The sequence below is a fragment of the Myotis nattereri genome (genome assembly GCF_964212035.1).
Source record: "Myotis nattereri genome assembly, chromosome: 6".
Lineage (NCBI taxonomy): Eukaryota > Metazoa > Chordata > Mammalia > Chiroptera > Vespertilionidae > Myotis > Myotis nattereri.
The window spans coordinates 85,473,652-85,495,728 of NC_138081.1; the positions used below are offsets into that span (position 1 = coordinate 85,473,652).

The 22,077-nt window shown below is 41.3% G+C and overlaps 1 protein-coding gene across 1 annotated transcript; it reads right to left on the reverse strand.

Moving 5' to 3' along the window:
• Positions 1-4,725: 4,725 nt before the first annotated feature.
• SMPDL3A (sphingomyelin phosphodiesterase acid like 3A) lies at positions 4,726-21,401 on the reverse strand. Its single transcript, XM_081094778.1, has 8 exons — positions 21,233-21,401; positions 18,295-18,508; positions 16,615-16,759; positions 11,947-12,043; positions 10,648-10,817; positions 9,239-9,419; positions 7,343-7,467; positions 4,726-5,477 (listed from the first exon to the last, which is right to left on the reverse strand). Exons 1-8 carry the CDS (start codon positions 21,342-21,344, stop codon positions 5,160-5,162), a joined length of 1,362 nt encoding a protein of 453 aa, XP_080950904.1. The 5' UTR covers positions 21,345-21,401; the 3' UTR covers positions 4,726-5,159.
• Positions 21,402-22,077: the final 676 nt, after the last annotated feature.

Here is a 22,077-nt window from a genome sequence, read left to right on the forward strand (position 1 = left end):
ATGTAAAAATCAACATTGAAAAAAAAGTCTCTTATACTTGAAAAGTTCCATATCCCTTACTCTAAAGTAATAGAGAAGAGGATAAATCCTTTCTTGCGTAATTCTTAGATTATGTCTTGGTCAGGAAAAAATACCCGGAAGTTTAATTTTAATAGAAGCAGGTCAAGACATCATGTGGCCCCAGTGTTGGTTGTATTATTTTCAATTGCTGGGCGACAATCAGGTGAGTTTCCCCGTAAGGAAGCAAGTCGCTTCAGGTGAGTGTTGATTACAAGCTCTCAGAACAGGCAGATTTCAACAGGACAAAGAGGCAAAGAGGCAGTTGTGTTTACTAAATAAACACAACGATTTTAAATACTAACAGGCAGTCTTGGAAAAGATTAACTCAATTGTGAAACACATAACAACAAAAAAAGGTTTGGGCAGAAGAGTTTACCTGTTGCCCCGTGAACCTGATGAATTACACATCGATGTGGAAAGTGCTCAAAGCTGCAGACTTGGCCACCATAATGGAAATAGTACTGAGCTGGAAGTCAGAGGCTAGGGTTTGAGTTACAGCTTCTTTCCTTAATTAGGTATATCCCTTCAGCCGGCTACTTAATCTTTCTCAGTCAACTCTGCCCATAGACATTTGTTTGATAAATAAATGTACGGGCCCACTTTCCTTTTCTGTAAAATAATTACTGAACATATGAGTAACTTAAACATTGTGGCTTCTCAACAGAGGATCCCCCTGTTTAATCTTCGATGGCTTGCTATTCTCAACTGAAGCCGAATAGCTTCTTAAATATATTCTTATTGAAAAGATCATGTTTTGCTTCTAAAGCATAAAGATTCCAAATGAAAGATTTTAGTTTTCCCTGGTGTAGCAAATATATCCATTAAAATATAATAACGAGCCCTAACCGGTTTGGCTCAGTGGATAGAGCGTCAGCCTGCGGACTCAAGGGTCCCAGGTTCAATTCCAGTCAAGGGCATGTACCTTGGTTGTGGGCACATCCCCAGTGGCGGGTGTACAGGAGGCAGCTGATCCATGTTTCTAACTCTCTATTCCTCTCCCTTCCTCTCTGTAAAAAATCAATAAAATATATTTAAAATATAATAATGAATAAATGGTATTTTTTAAATTTTAAGTGACATTTTTAATTTTCCAAGGATTTTAATATACATAGACTCAAAACTTAATGATACTAACCTTTTGCAAACAAATACAGGATTGTAAGAAACCACATATATTTCAGCTAAAGGTTCCAGCTAGATTTTAAGAGAAAAGGTGATGATTAATGACTTTCCAGGTGAACAGAAACTACCTCAGGCTGCTGCGATTGTCCTTTAACACCACAGGGCAGTCATTTGAGGGATTAACAGGAAAAATGACAAATGAGTTGTTGAAAAGGTGTCTTCATTGGGACCCCTCTGCCTCAACTCCAGCATTAAGACACTCTTGGATTAGCAAGTGTACCCAGACCTCTCACCATTGAGAAGGTGTCAGGCAAACAGGTAGTAAATCCTGCAAATGCTTTCCAGGGATTGGGTTCCAAATTGCCTCCAGCTGTTGGCACAGCCAATAAGCTTAAAGCTAACTCAATGTCAGGTATCTGTCTGTTCAGTGTGCTGCCAAAACTGATTAGCTAAGGGATGTACATGTATGTATTCTTAATTATCTTTCAAATCTGGAAATGGAAAAAATAATACAAGCCATTGGTGGGTATGCTTTTGATAGACTAGATTTCTTTAACAAGGCAACAAAACATTTTTATATAACTGCAAAAAGACCTCTTTAAGAGCTAATTATCTAACCAGCTTGCATTGGCCATCCTGAAAAATACTGTACATTAAATGACTTTTCCCCTGACAACTTCTTCTGATGTTAACAATGAAAGCAAGAGTCTCATAGGTTTTATTTAGCAAGCAGGTCCAGAAACAGTCACATCACCTCTACTGTTAGCCCAATGAAGTCCCATCTTCCTTCTTGTGGCATAAAGCTCACTGCAGAGAAGAATCACACGAGGCAGATGTGACAATATTCTTTTTATTTCTTTTGAATTGGAGTTGACTATTTCTTTTTTTAATTTTATTTTTCAGTTATTTATATTGAATATTATTTTGTATTTGTTTCAGGTGCACAACACAGTGGCTAAACAATCATGCTTTACAAAGTGTTCACCCCTGCCCCATATTTCCAATACCAACCTAGCATCATACGTAGTTATTACAATATTACTAACTATATTCTCTATGCTGTAACTTACATCCCCGTGACTGTTTGTAACTACCAACTAGTGCTTCTTAATCCCTTCACCTTCTCCCAACCCCTCTCCCCTCTGGCAAATTAATCTCTTTATCTATGAACATGCTTCAATTTTGTTTGTTTGTTTGTTTACATTGCACATAACAGTGAAATCATAGCATTTGTCTTTCTCTGACTGACTCATTCAGATGTGACAATATTCAAGAGGCAGGATTCAGCTCATCTTTTAAGAGTCTAGAGTAGGGGTGGGCAAACTTTTTGACTCGAGGGCCACAATGGGTTCTTAAACTGGACTGGAGGGCTGGAACAAAAGCATGGATGGAGTGTTTGTGTGAACTAATATAAATTCAAAGTAAACATCATTACATAAAAGGGTACAGTCTTTTTTTTTTTTTAGTTTTATTCATTTCAAACGGGCCGGATCCGGCCTGCGGGCCGTAGTTTGCCCACAGCTGGTAGAGTAACAGAATTTTCTTAGTGGCTGGACACAGATCAGATGGTATCCTAGGACTAGGCACCACCAGGAGGACTGCTGAATTTACGAAGATTTTCCCCCGTCATTCAAGATGGGAGATGGTTGTTCAAGTTAGCCAAACCATTCATAATATGTGAGAATATTAGTATTAGAAAAGGAAAGAATTCATTTGAATAGACATTTCCTAGTATATATTAGTAGGTATGTTTTGCCCCTAAATCTCTACCCACCTAAACCAGTGGTTCTTATTAAAGACTCTTTCCCATTTCCCTCACCTTTACTTCCATCCTTCCTATCAATGTGTGGCTAAATGTTGAAACAAAACTGGTTTGAAAGTATCAATTCAAATAATCTAAACAAGGTATATTTTATAAATTTGCCAAAGCACTAGCAATAAGCAGAAGCAAATCAAGACAAGTTTTACCTTGGACATAACTTTTTAAAATAATTGAACATAACCTGAAATAAACCACAATAAATAATAGTAACAGCTCTGATTATAGAATTGAAACATTTCTTTAACTACGAATAATGTACCTAAATGTTACTGAAACTTTGAGACCATTTATTTCTACTTTAAGATAAAAGTAAACTGAACACAAAAAGGTAGCATGAAAAAGTTTTTATTGTAGAATAACGTGGGAAGGACCCTAAATGTTCACTCCCCAAGTCCCCAGAAGATGCAGAAATTCCCTCCACAATCATCCTGCAAGCCCAAGTGTGTTCACCTCCGGTGCTAGGACTCGTTGTCTGAGTCACCTCCCGCCATCTTTGGCCTTCAGCAATTTTCCCGACACGGCGCAAGCCTGTTTTCTTAAAACATTTGTCCGTTACGTATAAAAATATATAAATACATGATGTAGTCATCTGACAATACTGACCTTGAATAGAATTGCGGGTAAGATGATTTCTAAATGATACAATTTTATAAAAATAAATCGTTGCTTTGTTTCAGTATTCTCACGTCTAAAACATACTAATTTATTTTTAAACCTAAAAATTTAAAAAAAGGTTTACCTAACAAATATTGATAGTTTCTTAGATATAATATTTTAATTTTATAATATTCACATCTTGGCCCTCTGGAAATTAAGATGAAACCAAAAAGTCCTTTTTTGCGTGAAGTCAAACCAGTCACTAGGATAATGAGTTTCACTTTCCTCATTGATTGATTAAAGCTCCTGACTGTATATATTCTCCAGCAAACCAATGTACTGGGGGTACTGGGGTGTACAATCATCTCTTCCCCTAAATTTCTCAGCCTTATCCTCTTCTCTTCTCCTTTAATCCTCCCAGTGAGCCTAGAAACAAGCAACAGCTGGAGCGAAGCTGTTGAGAAGCCAACAACCATGGAAGAACCCCAAAATCAACCCCATGGAATGAAAGCTCATTTTTATCCTCTCTCCAAACACTGTGACAAAGAAAATGACACTGCTGCATCCCCATACACTTCTTTGGGAAATATTCGCACCTTTCAATTCATTTCAACAGTTATTTACCAAGTGTCAGACAGACACTGGACTAGGACCCAGGCCTTGTGCTAGCACTGCAGTTTCAGTAAGTATAACTTGTGACATTCTCTCATTAAAAGTTAGCAGTACTGCTCTATCCAGTTTGGCTCAGTGGATAGAGCGTCAGCCTGCAGACCAAAGGGTCCGGGTTCAATTCTGGTCAAGGGCACGTGCCTTGGTTGCAGGCTCTTCCTTGGGCCTGAAGCCTGGTCAGGGCTCATCCAGGAGGCAACCAATCGATGTGTTTCTCTCACATCGATGTTTCTTTCTTTCCCTCTCTCTTCCATTCTCCCTAAAAAATCAATGGAAAAAATATCCTCGGGTGAGGCTTTAAAAAAAAGAAAAAAGCTAGTAGTACTGAAGAGCACTCCCCTTCACTCACAGAGTGAAGACAGCTAGATACCACGTGTCTGGTGATGTTTCATAGACTCAGAGATGACCCGAATGAGAAATCTGCGTTTTCCCAAGAGGACACAGTGCATGTAAATAGGGTTAACCTTAGTTTACACATGAGATTTAAACAGTTTGAGCTTCAGTTTACACATGGGGTTTTAATAAGAGTGAATCAATCAAACTGAAAATTATCTTTTGAAAAATAATTCATCACACTTCAGAAGAAGTCGTTTCCTTGACTATAAAAACGGCATTGTCACAAGAGTATAAATTAGATATAATCATATAAACTGGAAGACAGAAAATGTGTATCTAAACATCATTCTAGTGGGCAGTTTATATATATTTAATGTAACAAAGATTTGGAATATTAAAAATATCTTCATTTGGGCATCATAAAAAAAGAAAGCAAAGAAAGGAATTCTGTTTGCCCGCTCAGTAACTCGCAAAGATTTACATAACAAGCCTCACAAACTGATCGCAGAAACAGAGCACTGTTACATTTCCTATGAACACAAGTTGTGAAATACTATAGATTGTGCTTTAGATAATAATGTTTGAGGCAATCTACATAGGAATTATGATCAAGATTCATAATTGCACAAATTTGAAAGGATTTACACAACTCATCGCAAGTTACACTGCTGTCATAACTCACAAAGTAGTAATTATAGTATTTTACAAATTTCTTACTGTCTAGGGCTGCAAATTCTTTAGCTAAGCCATACAAACTTTTTGGCTGCAAATCTTCAATGTCATAAGTCTGGGTCAGGGTGTACTCCAGCTGCCAGTTGGATTCTCCTTTTAGATTAGCATCTGTCAGGTTCAAGTAAAACTGCAACATATCCTATGGTTAAAAACGGTAAGAACGCGGGGTTCACTCGGGGGCATATAAAACACTGTGCAGCAAGAAGAGTCCTTACTCGGATTAACGTGCCACTCCTAATTTCAAGTTGTAGTCATTTAAAAAGTGAGAATTGATTTTGGAGGAAGAGTCCAAATAGAAGAGCTATATTACTTTTTCACTTTAAAAAGAAATGAAGGAACATAATCCAAATTAATATAAACTACATAAAGAGATGTACAAAATAAAAAGCCTTCAATTCGCACACATCTGAAGTGGCCACCACTAATAATATTACACCTATCAGTGGTGTGCTGGAGGCGGCTGGAACCAGCTCACAAGAGCCAATTGTCAAATTTTCAGGAATCCTGCCAGTTAGTTGATATTACTTTGGCAGCTTGAAATTGGCCATGATGGGAGTATTTACATCATGGAAATCAGCAAACACTATAAATCAAAGTGTGTGGGGTTTTTTTCTGAGTGAACAGGTTGTTAAACATTTACCAACACTCTCGTGTTACTTGTGTTGTTCTAGAGTTTATGTACAAAACAGATATAAGTATTTAGAAAATATACACCTATCTCCTATTTTTGGGGCTTTTTAAAAAAATGAGGTCATATCATACAAACTTTTGGACTTTTAAAAAGTATTGAGTGCTATATCAGGGACATCATTCTATGTTAGTACATATATACACACATGCAGATCCATATATGAGTGAGGTTCAGATCCAAAAATAGGCAACTGATAGTTGTAAAAAGATTCCTTTGAACTAATTTATCTGCCAATTGTCTTATTTCCTCATTCAATCCAATGTTTATGGATTAAACCAGATTTCCTCTGCCCTACCTCTTTTATAAAAACATATTCTAGAAAATAAAAAGACTACCTCCTATTAAGCTTATCTAGGAAAAATATATATAGTTACAGCAATAGACACTATAATTGAGAAGTTCTTTCCCAATTACTTTGTTGAGAGGAGTACTACCCATAAACTAAATGCTCAGTCTTTCTATACTAAACTTATCTACAGCAGAGTCGTGTACAAGCTCCAGAGAACTTTTATCACAAAAATAAATGTTCAGCTCAACTTACTTCCTTTACAAATTGTTTTTCCCGACATTTATTGAGCACTTAAGAGAAGCCAAGCATTTCCTTAGTGCTTTATATATATAATCCTCACAGCAACTCAGTGAAGGCAGCAATATTTTAATCCCCATTTTACAAAGGAATAGACTCAGACCGAGAAGTTAGGTGATACAGCTCATGAGACAGAATGGGTTCAGAACCTATACTCCCCTTCATAACTTTATTCTAAAGAAGAGTCATTAATAACAAATAAGGCTTAGTGAAAAGTTTCAACACATATACAAGTCCACAGATGAGACACTACCTAATGAAACCTTCATCTAACTCAGTGGTGCTCAACCTTGGCTGCACATTAGAATCACCTGGGAATCTTTTTAAAATCCTGATTTCTGGGCTTCATCCTCCGGAAATTCTGTTTCTTTGATACTAATGTTCTGGCCCCACCCCATAACAAAGAAACAGAATTTCCAGAGGATGAGACCCAGAAATCAGGATTTTAAAAAGATTTCCAGGTGATTCTAATGTGCAGCCAAGGTTGAGAACCACTGATCTAACTGAATATGGTGAAGTCTAGAGGTTTTAGAGAAGCAGCCTCCCAAAGGCTGACCCCATGAGCCCACACTTACAAATGCTGACCTTCCAAATATAAAAAGGAAGACATTGGAGTTTTACATAAAACACAGCGCACACAGCTCTGCTGAAAACATTCAACTCAACTACTGAAAGTTATGAAGACATGTACAAGTATGGGGTCAATTCTAAAACTGTACCAACTTACCAATAACTTATAATCATGAGGATCATACTGAAATAGTCTGACTCCAGGGTTGTTGGTCTCTTTCTGTAAAGCGCCCTTCACTGGGGTAACAGCAGGAGCCACAAACGCAGAATTTATTGGACTTCCTGGACAAAACATGTGCACATAAAAAATATTTGTTTAGAGACTGAGTTTAACTATATTGAAAATATGAACAAGTTCCAGGTTAAGAGATTAATAGACATAGTAGGCCAAAAATATATGATCTTTAATGATTCCTGACTTGAAACATCTGTCAGAAACACTTTTGAGAAAATAGAAACATTTTATTATGGGTTGGTATTAAATGATAGCAAAGAATTATTATTAATTTTGTTAGATAAATTAAAGGTATTATGATTATGTAAGTGACTCATGTATTTTAGCAATCTATCCAGAAGCATGTAGGGCTAAGACATCTGATGTTAAGATTCCCTTTTAGATAATTCAGGAAAAAATTTAAAAAATGGATAGGTAAAGCAAATGTGGCAAAAATCTTGATAGATGCTAAAATAAATGATGGTATATGAGTTTGTTTTACCATTCTCTCTGCTCTCGGATATTTAAAATGTTTCATAATAAAAAATTCAAGTTATTACAAGTACACACACATGTCCTGTACCTCTACCTGAAACAATATTCCAATGATTACATAATAAATATTTGATTTAAGTGTCACCATGTTTTATACATATCATAGAACTAAATTTCTGAGTAAAAAAACTATCAACTTCTAAAAGATCATCATTCTTACCAAGACCACCCATTCCAAATAAAAGAGGTAAAGCATTTCAAAAATTTTCCCCAATTACTGAAAAAAACACATATTGATTTTTCTCAACACTGACTACTATAAAATCAGAAGTCTTGCTTTGTTAACTCTCAAGTTTTCTACCCTCGTGCAGAAATAATTTTTTAAAATAGATCATCATTGTTCAGTTTGATGCTAGAGTTTCTTCTGTGTTTTTTTTTTTCTTTTTTTTCTTTTTTTTTTTTTTAATGCTGAGTCATTAACAATGCATATAAGTACTTAAAAGAGTTTATTATGTTTTACTTTAAACCAATGGTAAATTGTCCTTTGCTTTTTATATTAAGTAAAATCTGGTGCTGGATTTAATGAAACATTTAATTTGCTAACTCAGTAAACATTACCAGCGTTTCGATGCTTTGCTTTAGCATCTTGGATTGGGGCGATACGAACAAAATGTCATATTACTGTTACAGGGCAGTAAGAGGCTAGGAAAATCCAGAGCAAGTGACTAGGGAACCTGAGGCAGGAGAGTTTGTAAAACAAGGCTGAACAGTGTGAGCAATTGACAACCAGCTTGTAAATAACAAGCCATTATCTTCTCCAGCCAAGGACACTTGAGAGCAAATGGTTAAAATCCTCCCTAAGGAGAGAATGCAGAAAAGGAGGGGGGAAGAGGAAAGGAAAAAAAGGCAGTTTTACTCCCTAAGCAGAGCAGCCAGCAGCCTCAAGGCTTGGCAAGTTAAAGTTGCCAGGTGCTCCTCATGAATTCTGGGAAGGACACAAGATAGAAAGGGACCTTGAGAATGAATCTGTACCAAAATATTCAGCAGAGGGATGCTGAAACCTATAGACAGGAGGGTATATAATGCCTCGGACCCCCACCCCACTCACTCTTCAGATTAGCTGGGACCCATCTGTGCTTCCTAAGCCAGATGCATAGATTTGCTTGCCTTGCTTCTTTAATAAAGGTGCATGCTTTAATTGCTTTAATAAAATTGGCTTCATCACAGCGCAATCAAGGCCTCTTGTATCAACGCATTTATGTGAAAAGACGAGAATCGAGTTTGGGGACAGCCCTCTGACCCAGAGGGCTGTCTGATATCTGTAAGAGGTGCTTCTAACGTTACCTTTTTCATCTGAAAGAACCATGATGCTGTCTTTGTGAGTGTGTCCATAAAATTGTCCTGCAATGACATTGCTGTACTTTCTAAAAATATCTATCAGTTTCTCATTATACAATTCTCTCATGGCTGTAGTGCCCATTGAATAGGGCAGATAGCCTACTGGGATATGTGCTATGATGTACACCTGGGGAAAGAAACACAGGAGAACTGATGAGAATCTTTCTGCACATTTGTCGTAACTAAATGACATTTAGATACCCAAGATCAAAAGTATATTAATTAAAATTTAGAAATCAAATATGCCATCTCTCCTATTTATTACCAAAAAATATGAAATTAGAAAACTATTTATTTCACTATATATGCTCTTGTCTCATTTAAACTACACTGCTGCCCTAGCCAGTTTTGCTCAGTGGATAGAGCGTTGGCCTGCAGACTAAAGGGTCCCAGGTTTGATTCCAAACAAGGGCACATGACCGGGTTGCGGGCTTGAGCCCCCACCAGTAGGGGGCGTGCAGGGGGCAGCCAATCAATGATTCTCTCCATTCATTGATGTTTCTATCTCTCTGTCTCTCTCCCTTCCTCTCTGAAATCAATAAAAAAAATATATATCTATACTAATAAAAGGGTAATATGCTAATTAGATTGCATAAACCAGACGTCTTCTGGAGGTCCTTCTGGACAAAGCCATGGTGGCAGAGGCTGAGGCAGAGGCAGTTAGGGGCTATCAGGCAGGCAGAGCAGTTAGGGGCAATCAGGCTGGCAGGGGAGAGCAGTTAGGGGAGATCAGGCTGGCAGGGGAGAGCAGTTAGAGGTGATCAGGCCAGCAGAGGAGCAGTTAGGAGCATCAGGCAAGCAAGCAGAGGTGGTTAGGGGCAGTCAGGCAGGAGGGCAGAGGCGGTTAGGGGTGATCAGGCAGGCAGAGTGGTTAGGAGTGATCAGACAGGCAGGCAGGTGAGCAGTTAGGAGCCAGTGGTCCTGGATTGCGAGAGGATGTCCAACTGCCAGCAGTCGGACATCTCCCAAGGGGTCCCAGATTAGAGAAGTTGCAGGCTGGGCTAAGGGATACGCCCTCCCCCCCACCCCCCGCACGAATTTCACGCACTGGGCCAATAGTTAAAAATAATAAATAAACTACACTGTTGATCATATATGTTAACTGTGACATTGGTCACAATTATTTTAATATCAGCTTTTTTTATATGAACTGATGTCAATCAATCCTCAAAACATTAAAAGCAAAACAAAATAAAACAAATAACAAGAGATAAATTATCATGCATTTCATATGAAAACATCTTCAAATTTTACTATTTGTATTAATACCTGACATGCACCTCCCCCCCAGTTTAATAAATACACAAATTTAGCCCTCTGTTTATCCCATTATGATTTGGGTCTATGAAATCTACCTTCTCATTATTTTGCTGAGAGATATTCAGTGTATTTTCTAGCCATTCAAACTGATTTGCTGGGTCACTCCTATTCAGAGTCACAATATCTGGGCCGTAGTACAAGTTTGTGTTTAGGCTGATGATCCTAAGGTTCGGATTAGTTGAAACTTTCTGTGAATAAAAGCCACCTATAAAAACAAATTTAAACACATTCTAGAGAAACACACAGATATGCATTCACTATGAAAGCAAATTCTTCATTAACATTTAAAAAAAAAAAACTATTTACAAACCAGCCAGGATGGTTATATTTATACTAGAGGCCTGGTGCATGAAATTTGTGCATGGGTAGGGTCCCTAAGCCTGGCCGGCGATCAGGGCCGATCTATGGGGTGACCGGCAGGATGATTGGTGGCCCCCACTGGCACCCACCTTGGCCAGCCTGGCGCTGCCCGCTTGCTGGCCCCACCCCCACCCCCACCACTCGCCTCCCTCTGTGGGGTGACCAGTGGGGTGATCAGGGGAGGTCCCCACTGGCACCCGCCTTGGCTGGCCTGGGGCCTGGGGCAGCTCCTGTGTTGAGCGTCTGCTCCCTGGTGGTCAGTGCACATCACAGCGACTGGTCATTTCACTGGTCTTTCTGCCGTTCAGTCAATTTGCATATTAGGCTTTTATTACATAGGATCTCATTGTTTAGTTTGTATATGCACAGGCCATCATTAGGTAAGAATCAGGTTTAACAAACACTATGGAAAACCTACATGTGTCAGGTCCAATGTTCGCTCTTCTATACATAGAAGTAACGAGAGTTGTTTCCAATATTCAGGTGAAAATACAACAAATATATTGGCACTAGACAATGAGGTACTGAATTTTGTAAAAGAAATATTAATATACCAACTCTTACTCTTGTATGATTGGGGAAGTTGAGAATTATTGTGAAATACAAAATCAAAAAAATGGCAACACACATGGATCTTGCCAGAGACCAATGAAGAAATGGCAGACAAACCAAGGATACTACACTCTCTATGGAGATGAAGCTTAAAGGCATAAGCCCACTGACACCAGCAAACCAGTGGCAATAGAACACCCAAGAGTCTACTGTCAGAGCTAGTCACTGAGTTGCTGGCCCTGGGCCCACTCACCATCCCTGCCTCTCTCTCCTCGGCTTTCAAACATGATTTGTGGCCTCCAGAAAAACTGGGTACAGAGGCTCTTCAGAATTGGCACAGCCAAGCAAATATGAAAGACCTAAGTCTAAACAACGTTAATAAAAATAGAGGCAAAATAGAGATGAGTACATCTTTCACCTACCTTTCTTTAAAGTCTGAATAGCTTCTTCATCTAGCCATGGTTTCCAGAGGTTTGCTACCGCACTGTACACCTTGCTGGTGAATGCAGGCAGTTGATCCTGGCCACAAACAATATAAGTCACCATTGAAACTCTAATGAATATGTGGGTCAATTAACTAAACATTGCTTGAGTGTTTACTACTATGTTAGGTATCTGAAAATGCAAAGATGAATACTAGATCTTCAAGGAATTTATAACTTAGTTGGAGAGACGGGGACAAAATACAATCAATCACCTATAAGACAGTGCACAAGGTACTACTGCAGAGGTTCTGGGAGTATAGAAGCAAGAACAATCAAGTCTGGCCCAAAGAGTCAGCAGGGAAAGACAATAGAGCAGTTGAACCAGGCCTTGAATAATGATTCATCAAGTTGACAAAAAAAGGATTAGACAGAGAAGGGCAAATGCCTTATGATTTCACTTATATGTGAAATCTAGATCTCTTACCCTCTGAGACAGCATGGAAGGACTTGGAGAGTATTATCTTAAGTGAAATAAGCCAGTCAGAGAAAGACAAGTATCACATGTGGAATCTCACTCATATGTGGAATCATAGCATGTGGAAGGAATGGAAAAAAATTAGAATAAGTCCTCTGAAATGTTAACACTAGTAAAAAAACTTCTTAACCTCTTATAGATTTATAACCATAAAAATTTGATTTGAAGAAGTCTCTTATGTCAGCCTGAATTTTATCAACGTGTTGATTTTTAATGGTGTACTAGATGTATAAAACATTATTTTTATTATCATAAAGTATATTTTATCATCCTATTTATCATACTACAATAATATATGTTTATGTGACATAAGCTCTAAGGGAGAAAAAAACAAAACTTTAAGAAAGTAGATACTGAATAGAAACCCAGAAAGCATTTGTAAAATTGGGTAATTATTCCTACTTTGGTCTTTAAAAAAATATAATAAAAAACTGATGCCATTTTATTCACTGTCTTCATTTCCTTGTATAATAGTGATAGAGACCTATTTCTTAAAGGAGTTTCCTTGTTAGCATTAATTAAAATGCTTAATTATGTCTCAAGATGACACCCGAGTCACCTTAGTTCCTAATACATATGTCTAGTACATAATGAAAGTATAAATACATTCAGAGCAAGTAATAAGCAAATAACTTGTTTTAACTGGAACTAATTATCCAAAGCATATTTTCAGTTCGTGTCAGAGATCAGAATCACCTGTCTGAAAATTACACAACAGCATAGGCCAATCCAGATTCTGATTTAGAATTAGTTGTCATTGCCCTGGCTGGTGTGGCTCAGTTGGTTGGGCGTCATCCTATGTACCAAAAGGTTGCACCAAAACGCTGACAGTTCCATTCCTGGTCAGGGCACATGCCTGGGTTTCGGGGGCAATCCCTGGTGGGGGGTGTATAGGAAGCAGCCGATCAATTTTGCACTCTCATATTATGATGTTTCTCTCTCCCTCTCCTTCCCTCTCTGTAAATATCAATTTAAAATAAAAATTAAAAATTGGTCATCATCATCAAAAAAATACCTAAAGTTTCAACCGTGTGTTTACTTTTAGATGGAAACCAAGATACTAACATGGTCTAGTGGAATCTTAAAATTATACAAAAAGCACTCTACACTTTTCCATTTTAAATATGAGAAATATCAGCACCAGAGAACTTAGGTGATTCATCCAGGAACAACTGGTCAGTCACAGAGCAGGCTCGAAATCCCAGGTCTTTGCGCCATCACGCTTACCTCCACTTATCTATTGGACCATACTATCATCTCAGTTTGTTTGGGCTATGACATGACCACTGCTGAGAAATGAGGTATTCAATGGGACCCACCCGTAAGTTCCATGGCACCAGCCTTACCAGTTTAGGAGTAAATGAGGACCCTGGCCCAGGCTGCTTTCTTGGGCGGGTGGCCACTGGAAGGAATCCCCGGGCTGCCCACACGAATATCACCTTCTGATGGAATGGGTGGGGACATGCCTCTGTATGTGTACGTTTATGTAGCTATGTTTATGTACATGTTTATGGGGTTTTAATGGAAACAACACTTGTCATCTGTATTTGTTACTAACACCCTCCAGAATTCAATCGCAGGTATCAGTCTCTAGTAATATTGTGGTGAGGCTTTCATGTTACATTTGACATTCCTGAAATGTGACATGTGGGATGGGAGGATGGGAGTAGAATAATAAAAAGATTTTCAAATATAAAGTCATAAGCTAGAAAGAGAAAAAAATTAACTGTTTAAGGTATGCAGACTGTCCAGTTTACCTTAGCTGTACACGTAATAGGATACAGTTTAGAAGTTGGGTGGTACCTACATCTTTGAATTATTATAAGATGTGACTTCATAAAAAGAAGACAAAGGAGACATCTGTAATACGTTCAGCAATAAAGATTTTTAAGAAATAAAAAATAAATTAAAAGAAGACAGAGATAAAAGTAAAAAGAAAGAAATCCTCAAAGGAGATAGGACAATGTATCGCATGCCACAGCTTAATGCTATAACAAAGTTGTGCCTTTTCATAAAGTGTCACTAATTCTCACAAAAATTCTGCAAGGAAGGAATTGTTGCTATTTGCAAATGAGTGACCTATGGATCAGGGACATTAAGTGAATTATCCAAGTTGGTCAAGCTGTTAGAAGCAAGGCGAGATGAGGATTTAAATTCTAGTGAATGTGACTCTACACCTCACTTTTCCACCGTACCAGTCTGCCTGTCACCTAATAAAACAATGTGTGCAGCCTCTGGCTCCCGGAGACCGTCACCCCCAAGCCTCTGCACCGTGTGCTCTAACATCGCAGTGGTCACAAAAGTTGGCCACTGTTTGAGAGGCCAGCTCACAAAGACTCACACTGTGTTCATCTGAAGGCTGGAGGTCAGTGTCAAGAAGTCACTTGAGCCAAAACCGGTTTGGCTCAGTGGATAGAATGTCGGCCTATGGACTGAAAGGTCCCAGGTTCGATTCCGGTCAAGGGCATGTACCTGGGTTGCGGGCACATCCCCAGTGGGGGATGTGCAGGAGGCGGCTGATCGATGTTTCTCTCTCATCGATGTTTCTAACTCTCTATCTCTCTCCCTTCCTCTCTGTAAAAAATCAATCAAATATATTTTTAAAAAAAGAAAAGAAGTCACTTGAAACTTACCCTCATCCCAGAGCACAACTTTTCAAAATCACTCTATTCAGGTTAGATTGACTAATATAATCAAAACTCTCATGAAGCATCCTTTTGACATGAGATGGGAAAGATATTCTAAGCAAAAAGAAAAATGTAGACAAAGAGAGGCAGGACAGTAAACATCATAATCCAGAGGTGTTGAGTATGTTATTCTGGCAAGAGCAAGGGATGTGTGCAAGGGCATTGGTCTAGTTGCACAGAAAAGATCCAGGATGTGGGCTCCGCCCCTGAGTGATTGTGAGTGCTTCAACAAGCAACTTAACATTTCTAGGCCTGTTTTCTCATCTATAAAATGAAGAGTAGATCTAGACCAGGGATGGCAAACCTTTTGAGCTCGGCGTGTCAGCATTTTGAAAAACCCTAACTTAACTCTGGTGCCGTGTCACATACAGAAATTTTTTGATCTTTGCAACCATAGTAAAACAAAGACTTATATTTTTGATATTTATTTTATATATTTAAATGCCATTTAACAAAGAAAAATCAACCAAAAAAATGAGTTCGCGTGTCACCTCTAACACACGTGTCATAGGCTCGCCATCACTGATCTAGACCAAGGTCAGCAAACCTCTTCTACAAAAGGCAAAATAATAAGTAGGATAGGCTTATGACTGATACGATCTGTCACAACTATTCTGCTCTGCAGTTGGTGCAAAAGAAGCCGTAGGCAATACAGGAAGAATGGGCATACTTGTGTTTCAATAAAACTTTATTTAAAACAGGTGGCAAGCCAATTTGGACCAGAGTCCCTAATTTGCCATGCTCTGGACTAAACAATAATCTCTGAGATTTCTTAAAACTGTACAAATCGAGGGTTCTACACTACTATAACAAGACCATGAAACCAAAGCTGGTATTAGCTGTTACACACAGGCTGCTTAACAAAGAGCTGCTCTGATAAGTTGAAGCTCGGCTGTCTATATTCTGAATACAGTCTCTGCCTTGAATCACATCTTAATTAGATAAACGGGGCTTGAACCTGAACCTCTCTCTTTGGTTCTTATGATAGTTTGCTATGTTTTTAAAGTTTTCGATCACAATCCAGCTTAGATTAGGGTGTGGTGAGCTTTGTATGCCTAATTGTTATTCTGAAAAACATAAACATTTGTCAATGTTAACCTTCCTCCTTAACTGAATCATGCAAATATGAATAAATGACAAAATTACTCAAAAGAAAGGCGAAATAAAGGAAGATTATAAAGAAAAAGAAAAATTAATAGTTCACAAACTAGGTATGTGCTTCCAAAAACTCACTATGCACATAACATTTTATGAGTTATTAAGAGTCATTTTTAAAGTCCTCCAAACACTCATCTTGCCTTCATTGGTGGTCAGCATTAAGAGCACACTCTGCCTCAATGAGCCCCACTCCACAGCTTACCATCAGCCAGTTATTGTCACAATTTTTACACCACTGATGGGAAAAATCCTTTAAGCACTTCTGGAAGTTAAGGTCAGATTTACCTGTGGCCAATAGTCATGATTCCCCAGTGCAGGGAAAACCTGGAGATTTGGAAAGAGAGTCTGGACAGTGGTTGTCATATTAGCGATCACCATTATGACTGTGTCTGTTGAGAGTTCATACACTGGAACATGAGGTGGGCTGTCCCTGAAAATAACAAAGAATCATAGAGAACAAAGTCAGGTTACATAAAAAATTCACGAGACTTATGCATAATGGCTTGCTGTGTACTGTCTTTGCAAACCTCTGCCATCAAACAGCAGATGTGAGTGAAGAGTTGACAAACTACTCTTCATTTACCTTTCTCCCACAAAGAATCTCATTTTTTTTTAAATGTATTTTATTGATTTTTTACAGAGAGGAAGGGAGAGAGATAGAGAGTTAGAAACATCGATGAGAGAGAAACATCGATCAGCTGCCTCCTGCACATCTCCTACTGGGGATATGCCCGCAACCCAGGTACATGCCCTTGACCGGAATCGAACCTGGGACCTTTCAGTCCACAGGCCGACGCTCTATCCACTGAGCCAAACCGGTTTTGGCCACAAAGAATCTCATTTTAAAAATGTGTGTAATCACAAAAGATAAACTAGAAATCTCAGCCTGTTTTACTGCCTGACTGCAGATTGATGAGAAATAATAAATTTTAGTAAATTAAAAGCACAGATTCCAGAGCCAAAATGCCTGGATTAAAAATCCCAGCTTTGCCAAAACCGGTTTGGCTCAGCGGATAGAGCGTCGGCCTGGGGACTAAAGGGTCCCAGGTTCGACTCCAGTCAAGGGCATGTATCTGAGTTGCGGGCACATCTCCAGTGGGAGATGTGCAGGAGGCGGCTGATCGATGTTTCTCTCTTATCGATGTTTCTGACTCTCTATCCCTCTCCCTTCCTCTCTGTGAAAAATCAATAAAATATATTTTAAAAAAAATAAAAAAATCCCAGCTTTGGCCTGGCTGGTTTGGCTCACTGGATAGAGCGTCGGCCTGGGGACTAAAGGGTCCCAGGTTCCACTCCAGTCAAGGGCATGTACATTGGCTGCAGGCACACCCCCAGTCGGGGGTGTGCAGGAGGCGGCTGATCGATGCTTCTCTCTCATCGATGTTTCTAACTCTCAATCCCTCTCCCTTCCTCCCTGTAAAAAATCAATAAAATATATTTTTTTTAAAATCCCAGCTTTGCCACCCACTTGCTGTGTGCACTCGGGCAAGTTACTGAGCTGCTCGGTGCTTTCATTTCCTTACATGTAAAATGGAGAAAATAATAATACTGCTTCCGGTACAGGAAATAGAGGCCTCTTCCCTCTACCGTAACGGATGGAATATTTCATTATACCACCAGAGGGTGCTGTTTGCAAAACTGCTATCACGGGTTGACTCCCATTTTTGCCATTTGTTTTTATTATTTAATCAAGACCTTTATCACATTAATAAGTGACAAAATATCAAGATACTGATATAAGTGTGCTGCTTATGGATTCATGTCCTAGCATCAACATATTTCTAGAGTGTGTACTCTAAAAAACACACAGTTCTAAAAATTTGATCTCTAATAATGTTGATTAATTTGAATGACCTGGAATTTCTTAAACCAAATAATTTTAAAACATAATTAATCTTATGGAATTCAGCAATCTAATGAAGCTTAAGACACTGAGTAACTCCTGGTACTTATATAATAACTTACCCTGTCCATATCATGAAAGATGCTTCTTGTCCCGAATTTTTAATAAAATCAAATGCTGACAAGATAAGGTGGTATGGAGAATCACACATAACATCTCCAAAAGGGCCAGGATTGGAGGCATTTGTGCCTTTGGACGAAGCACACACTTTTGTGTGGTCATCTGTGATGTGGTAAGTAGGGTCTAAGTGTAAGTCAGTCACATGCCAGAACTGTCCTGGTGATTAGAAAAGAAATGGTGTTAAATCGAATTCTTTTTTTGGTCTTTCTACGTAAATATTTCCAGTAGGATGACAGGTTGTTGCTCCTCCCTGTGATATCCCTCTCTCTCACTCACCTCGTGTAAAATGGATGCTGACACCTACTGTGATTAAGGGACATGAGATTATAAATATACTACATTTTTGTCAACCAAAACTGGAAACACAGTGAGGACATATCCATCTTATATGATTTAATACCTAGATGTATATATCTCAAGCATCTAGTATGTCTGACCTACATTAGGCTCTCAACAAACATTCTTTAATTAGGCATAGGCAAATTTCAGGATTCCCTCCGGCAATGAAAGCTAAACTAGAACCAGTTTCTCCAGGCTTGCAGTCCAGTGTTCTTTCCACTACACTGGATTCCCAGACAGGTAAGTGAGGGGTAATTACTTAGATGCACTGGAGGGTGTCTTTAAATAGTAGCTAAGAATGAGCTCTGACAGGCCCTTAACCTGAGATTTATGAATAGTGAACCTTGGGAGGCCTCACCTTCTACTTCTAATAAAATTGTATATAAAATGCTGAGTGTGTATATGTGTGTGTGTGTGTGCGTGTGTGTGTGTCCCCAAGACCATAGACCTGGCCGGCGGCAGAGCCCACACTCCAATTCAGATTCTCAGGTTAGCAATCCAAAGTTCTTTTCCCTACACAACTACTTTCTTTAAAAATATTTCCACAAATATGTGTGTGTTGTCAACATAGGTACGTAAATGCTCAAAATTATACCCCCCCCCAAAAAAAACTTACTTATCTTAAATGTTTTAATTTATCCTAGAGGATCTGGTAAACCATGTTTGGACATACTGCTGTTTAAAATACGTGCTTCTGTTCACTAGTATCTGTTTATGTCAGTTCCTACCAAATAGTCCAGCAGGTCCTGACCTACCAACGCTAAGGAGTTGTGGCTAACACACTCTGGTGGAGCTTCCCTGGGTTTTTGTCCTCTTGACCACCAGGACTTGGCCAGGAAAGGGACACTGGGCATTGGCGTGCGCACACACATACACACCAAATAAGTGAGCCGGGGGCCGTCATGGTGGGTGTTGCACACACATACACACCAAATAAGTGAGCCGGAGGCTGTCATGGTGGGTGTTGCACACACATACACACCAAATAAGTGAGCCGGAGGCCGTCATGGTGGGTGTTGTAAGGAAATCCAGACATTCTGGGTTGGGTTGGGGGTTTACATCAAATGAAAAAGTAAAAGAATATATCCAATGTGAAACGGCCGAGTCCACACTTCAGCAGCTTTTTGAAGTTCCCTTTCCCTTCCTCTTGGGGGGGGGGGGGGGGGGAATTCAACCTTGCTGCTTTCCTACCAAACGACGGAGGTGGGAGTGGCGATTCGCTGGACCCCCGCCTGGTGTCACTGAAGCCTTCAGCAATCGGATTCTCAAAAGCAGAAGGTGAACTTGCCATTGGTTCCCCCATGTCACCGGGGACCTTTTATCTCTGAATCCTACACAGCCACCCGATGAAGCACGGCTCCAGCTTTAATGAGAGCAGGAACCAGCAGACAAAAGTGTTTTGGAGCAATGTCTTACGCCTGACAGTTGGGAAACCGTTCTTGTTTTCGACTGCCTAAGAGCTGAGTCATGAGGACTTGGCTTTCAAAGAGGAGGCCTTCCCCACGTCACATGAGAAAGGGCGACAGATAAGACGGGAGGTTTCAGGACTCAGCACTGCGCCGATGCCCCAAACAGCTGGCTAACGTTCCCCTCTCTCAACAACAGAGCAATTGTTTTAAAGGGAGTCTGGGAGGTGTGGGCACCTTGATTTTTGCAACTGACGGCTCAGGTGGCATTGCGAAATCTCTCGTCCAACATTTATCTGTCCTGGGCCAGTGGCTCTCACACTGTCGCGTCTACCAGAATCACCACGAGGGTTTCTTAAACAGATTGCTGAGCCCCGATCCTCGGAGTTTCGGGATCGATAGGCGAAGGTAGGGACGGAAACTTGCATTTCTCACAAGCTTAGGGGATGCGGCTGCTGGCGGCCCCGGCCCACACTTTGAGAACCAGCCCTGCCACGGGCACCGTGCAAAGCGCTGAGCATGAGCGAGACCGCTCGCGCCCGCAGCCCGGCATCGGGGCAACGTGAAAAGAAGGTCCCAACCTGGACTCGGGGTGGGTCGCCCCGAGGCTGTGATCGCGCTCTGCCTGGGGGAGGGGGCAGAAAATGTCACCACACTCGGCGGCGGGGACCGAAGATCCTCCGAGCCCCACCGAGAGGCACACCCGGCGGCGTGCGGAGCGCCCTCGGCTCCCCTCCGCTCTGCGCGGACTCGGGGCCGCGGGAAGCGCGGGAAGCCGACTCCCAGATGTTCCCCGGAGGCCCGCAGCTCCCTTCCTTCCTTCCTTCCTTCCTTGCCCGGGGGCAAAGACCTGGACACACTAAGTGCAACCCCTGCAAGGAGCGGGCTCCGGCCGCCGCGCGCCCGCGTGGAGCGCCCTCGGGCGCGGGGACTCCTCCCCGCGGAGCCCGACCTCCCGGCGGGTGGGCTGGGCGCTCGGCCCCCGCGTCGCCCTCGCCCTCCCCGCGCTCCGCTCGCCAGGCTCCCGGCCGGGGCCCCCGCTCGGCCTGTCCCGGGCACTTTTCTGACTTTGAGCGGCGCTTCCGCCCCAGCGCTCCCCGGCCCCTCCGGGGAGGGAAGGTCACGGACGACTCACCAACCGCCGGAGCGGGACTCGGGCGGCGGGCGGGCGCCAGGGGCAGTCCCAGGCCGGGGTGGCCGAGCCAGACCACCCACAGGCAGCAGAGGAGCGCGTCCCGCAGCGCCATCGCGGGCACAGCCGCAGCCCGGAGACGGGAGCGGTCCTGGGCTCCACTGGGCCGCCGGGCCCGGAGGTGGAGGTGGGGGGAGGCGGGCGAATGTATGTGTAGACGCCCAGCGGTCACGTGCGAGGGCAGAGTCTGCAGCCGCCGGGTTAGCCTGGCCTCCGGGAGCTGTCTAATGATTGCTTGCCCTTCGGCGGCTCGGCGTCGGTGATCGCCCCGGGAAGGAATGTGTTTGGGCCAGGCCACCTGGCCCTACAGCTGAGGGCCTGCTCCGCAGAAGGGACGCGGGAAACCTTCAAGCATCCGATTTGGAGGAGACCGATATCGCGGAACTCGGTGTGGTTCCTGAACTAGCAGCCTCAGCACTGCCTGGGCATTCGAGTTAAAATGAAAATCCCCAGGCTCCACAGCGGGCCGACTGGATCAGAAAGTCTGGGGGTGGAGCCCAGGCATTTGGGTCTTGACAAGCGAAAGGGATGGTGATGGTCCATGACGACTTCTCAGTACCCTAGGTCTGGGAATCCTGTTTGTTAAAAAACAAAATTCAACTAGTACACGTGAAGATCAATTTGGCTTTATTAAGTGATTCCTACATTGGGGAGCATGCCATCTAGCAACCAGAGGGCTCTGGAGTAGTTGTACAAGATGCAAGGCTTTTATAGGAAGAAGGGTGGGACAAGGGAAAACATTGGGAGAGCAAGACTTCTGGGGGAGGGGAGGGCACAAGGGTTTTTAT

What these genes read in the sequence shown, in the direction of transcription:
- SMPDL3A (XM_081094778.1), bottom strand. Translation starts at nt 21,344, where the DNA reads ATGGCGCTGCGGGACGCGCTCCTCTGCTGCCTGTGGGTGGTCTGGCTC. An exon ending in ATCATGACTATTGGCCACAG is followed by an intron (nt 12,044 to 16,614) that starts GTAAATCTGACC and finishes GTTTGTGGCCAG; the next exon opens with GATCAACTGCCTGCATTCAC. An exon ending in CTCATGATTATAAGTTATTG is followed by an intron (nt 5,478 to 7,342) that starts GTAAGTTGGTAC and finishes TTTTAACCATAG; the next exon opens with GATATGTTGCAGTTTTACTT.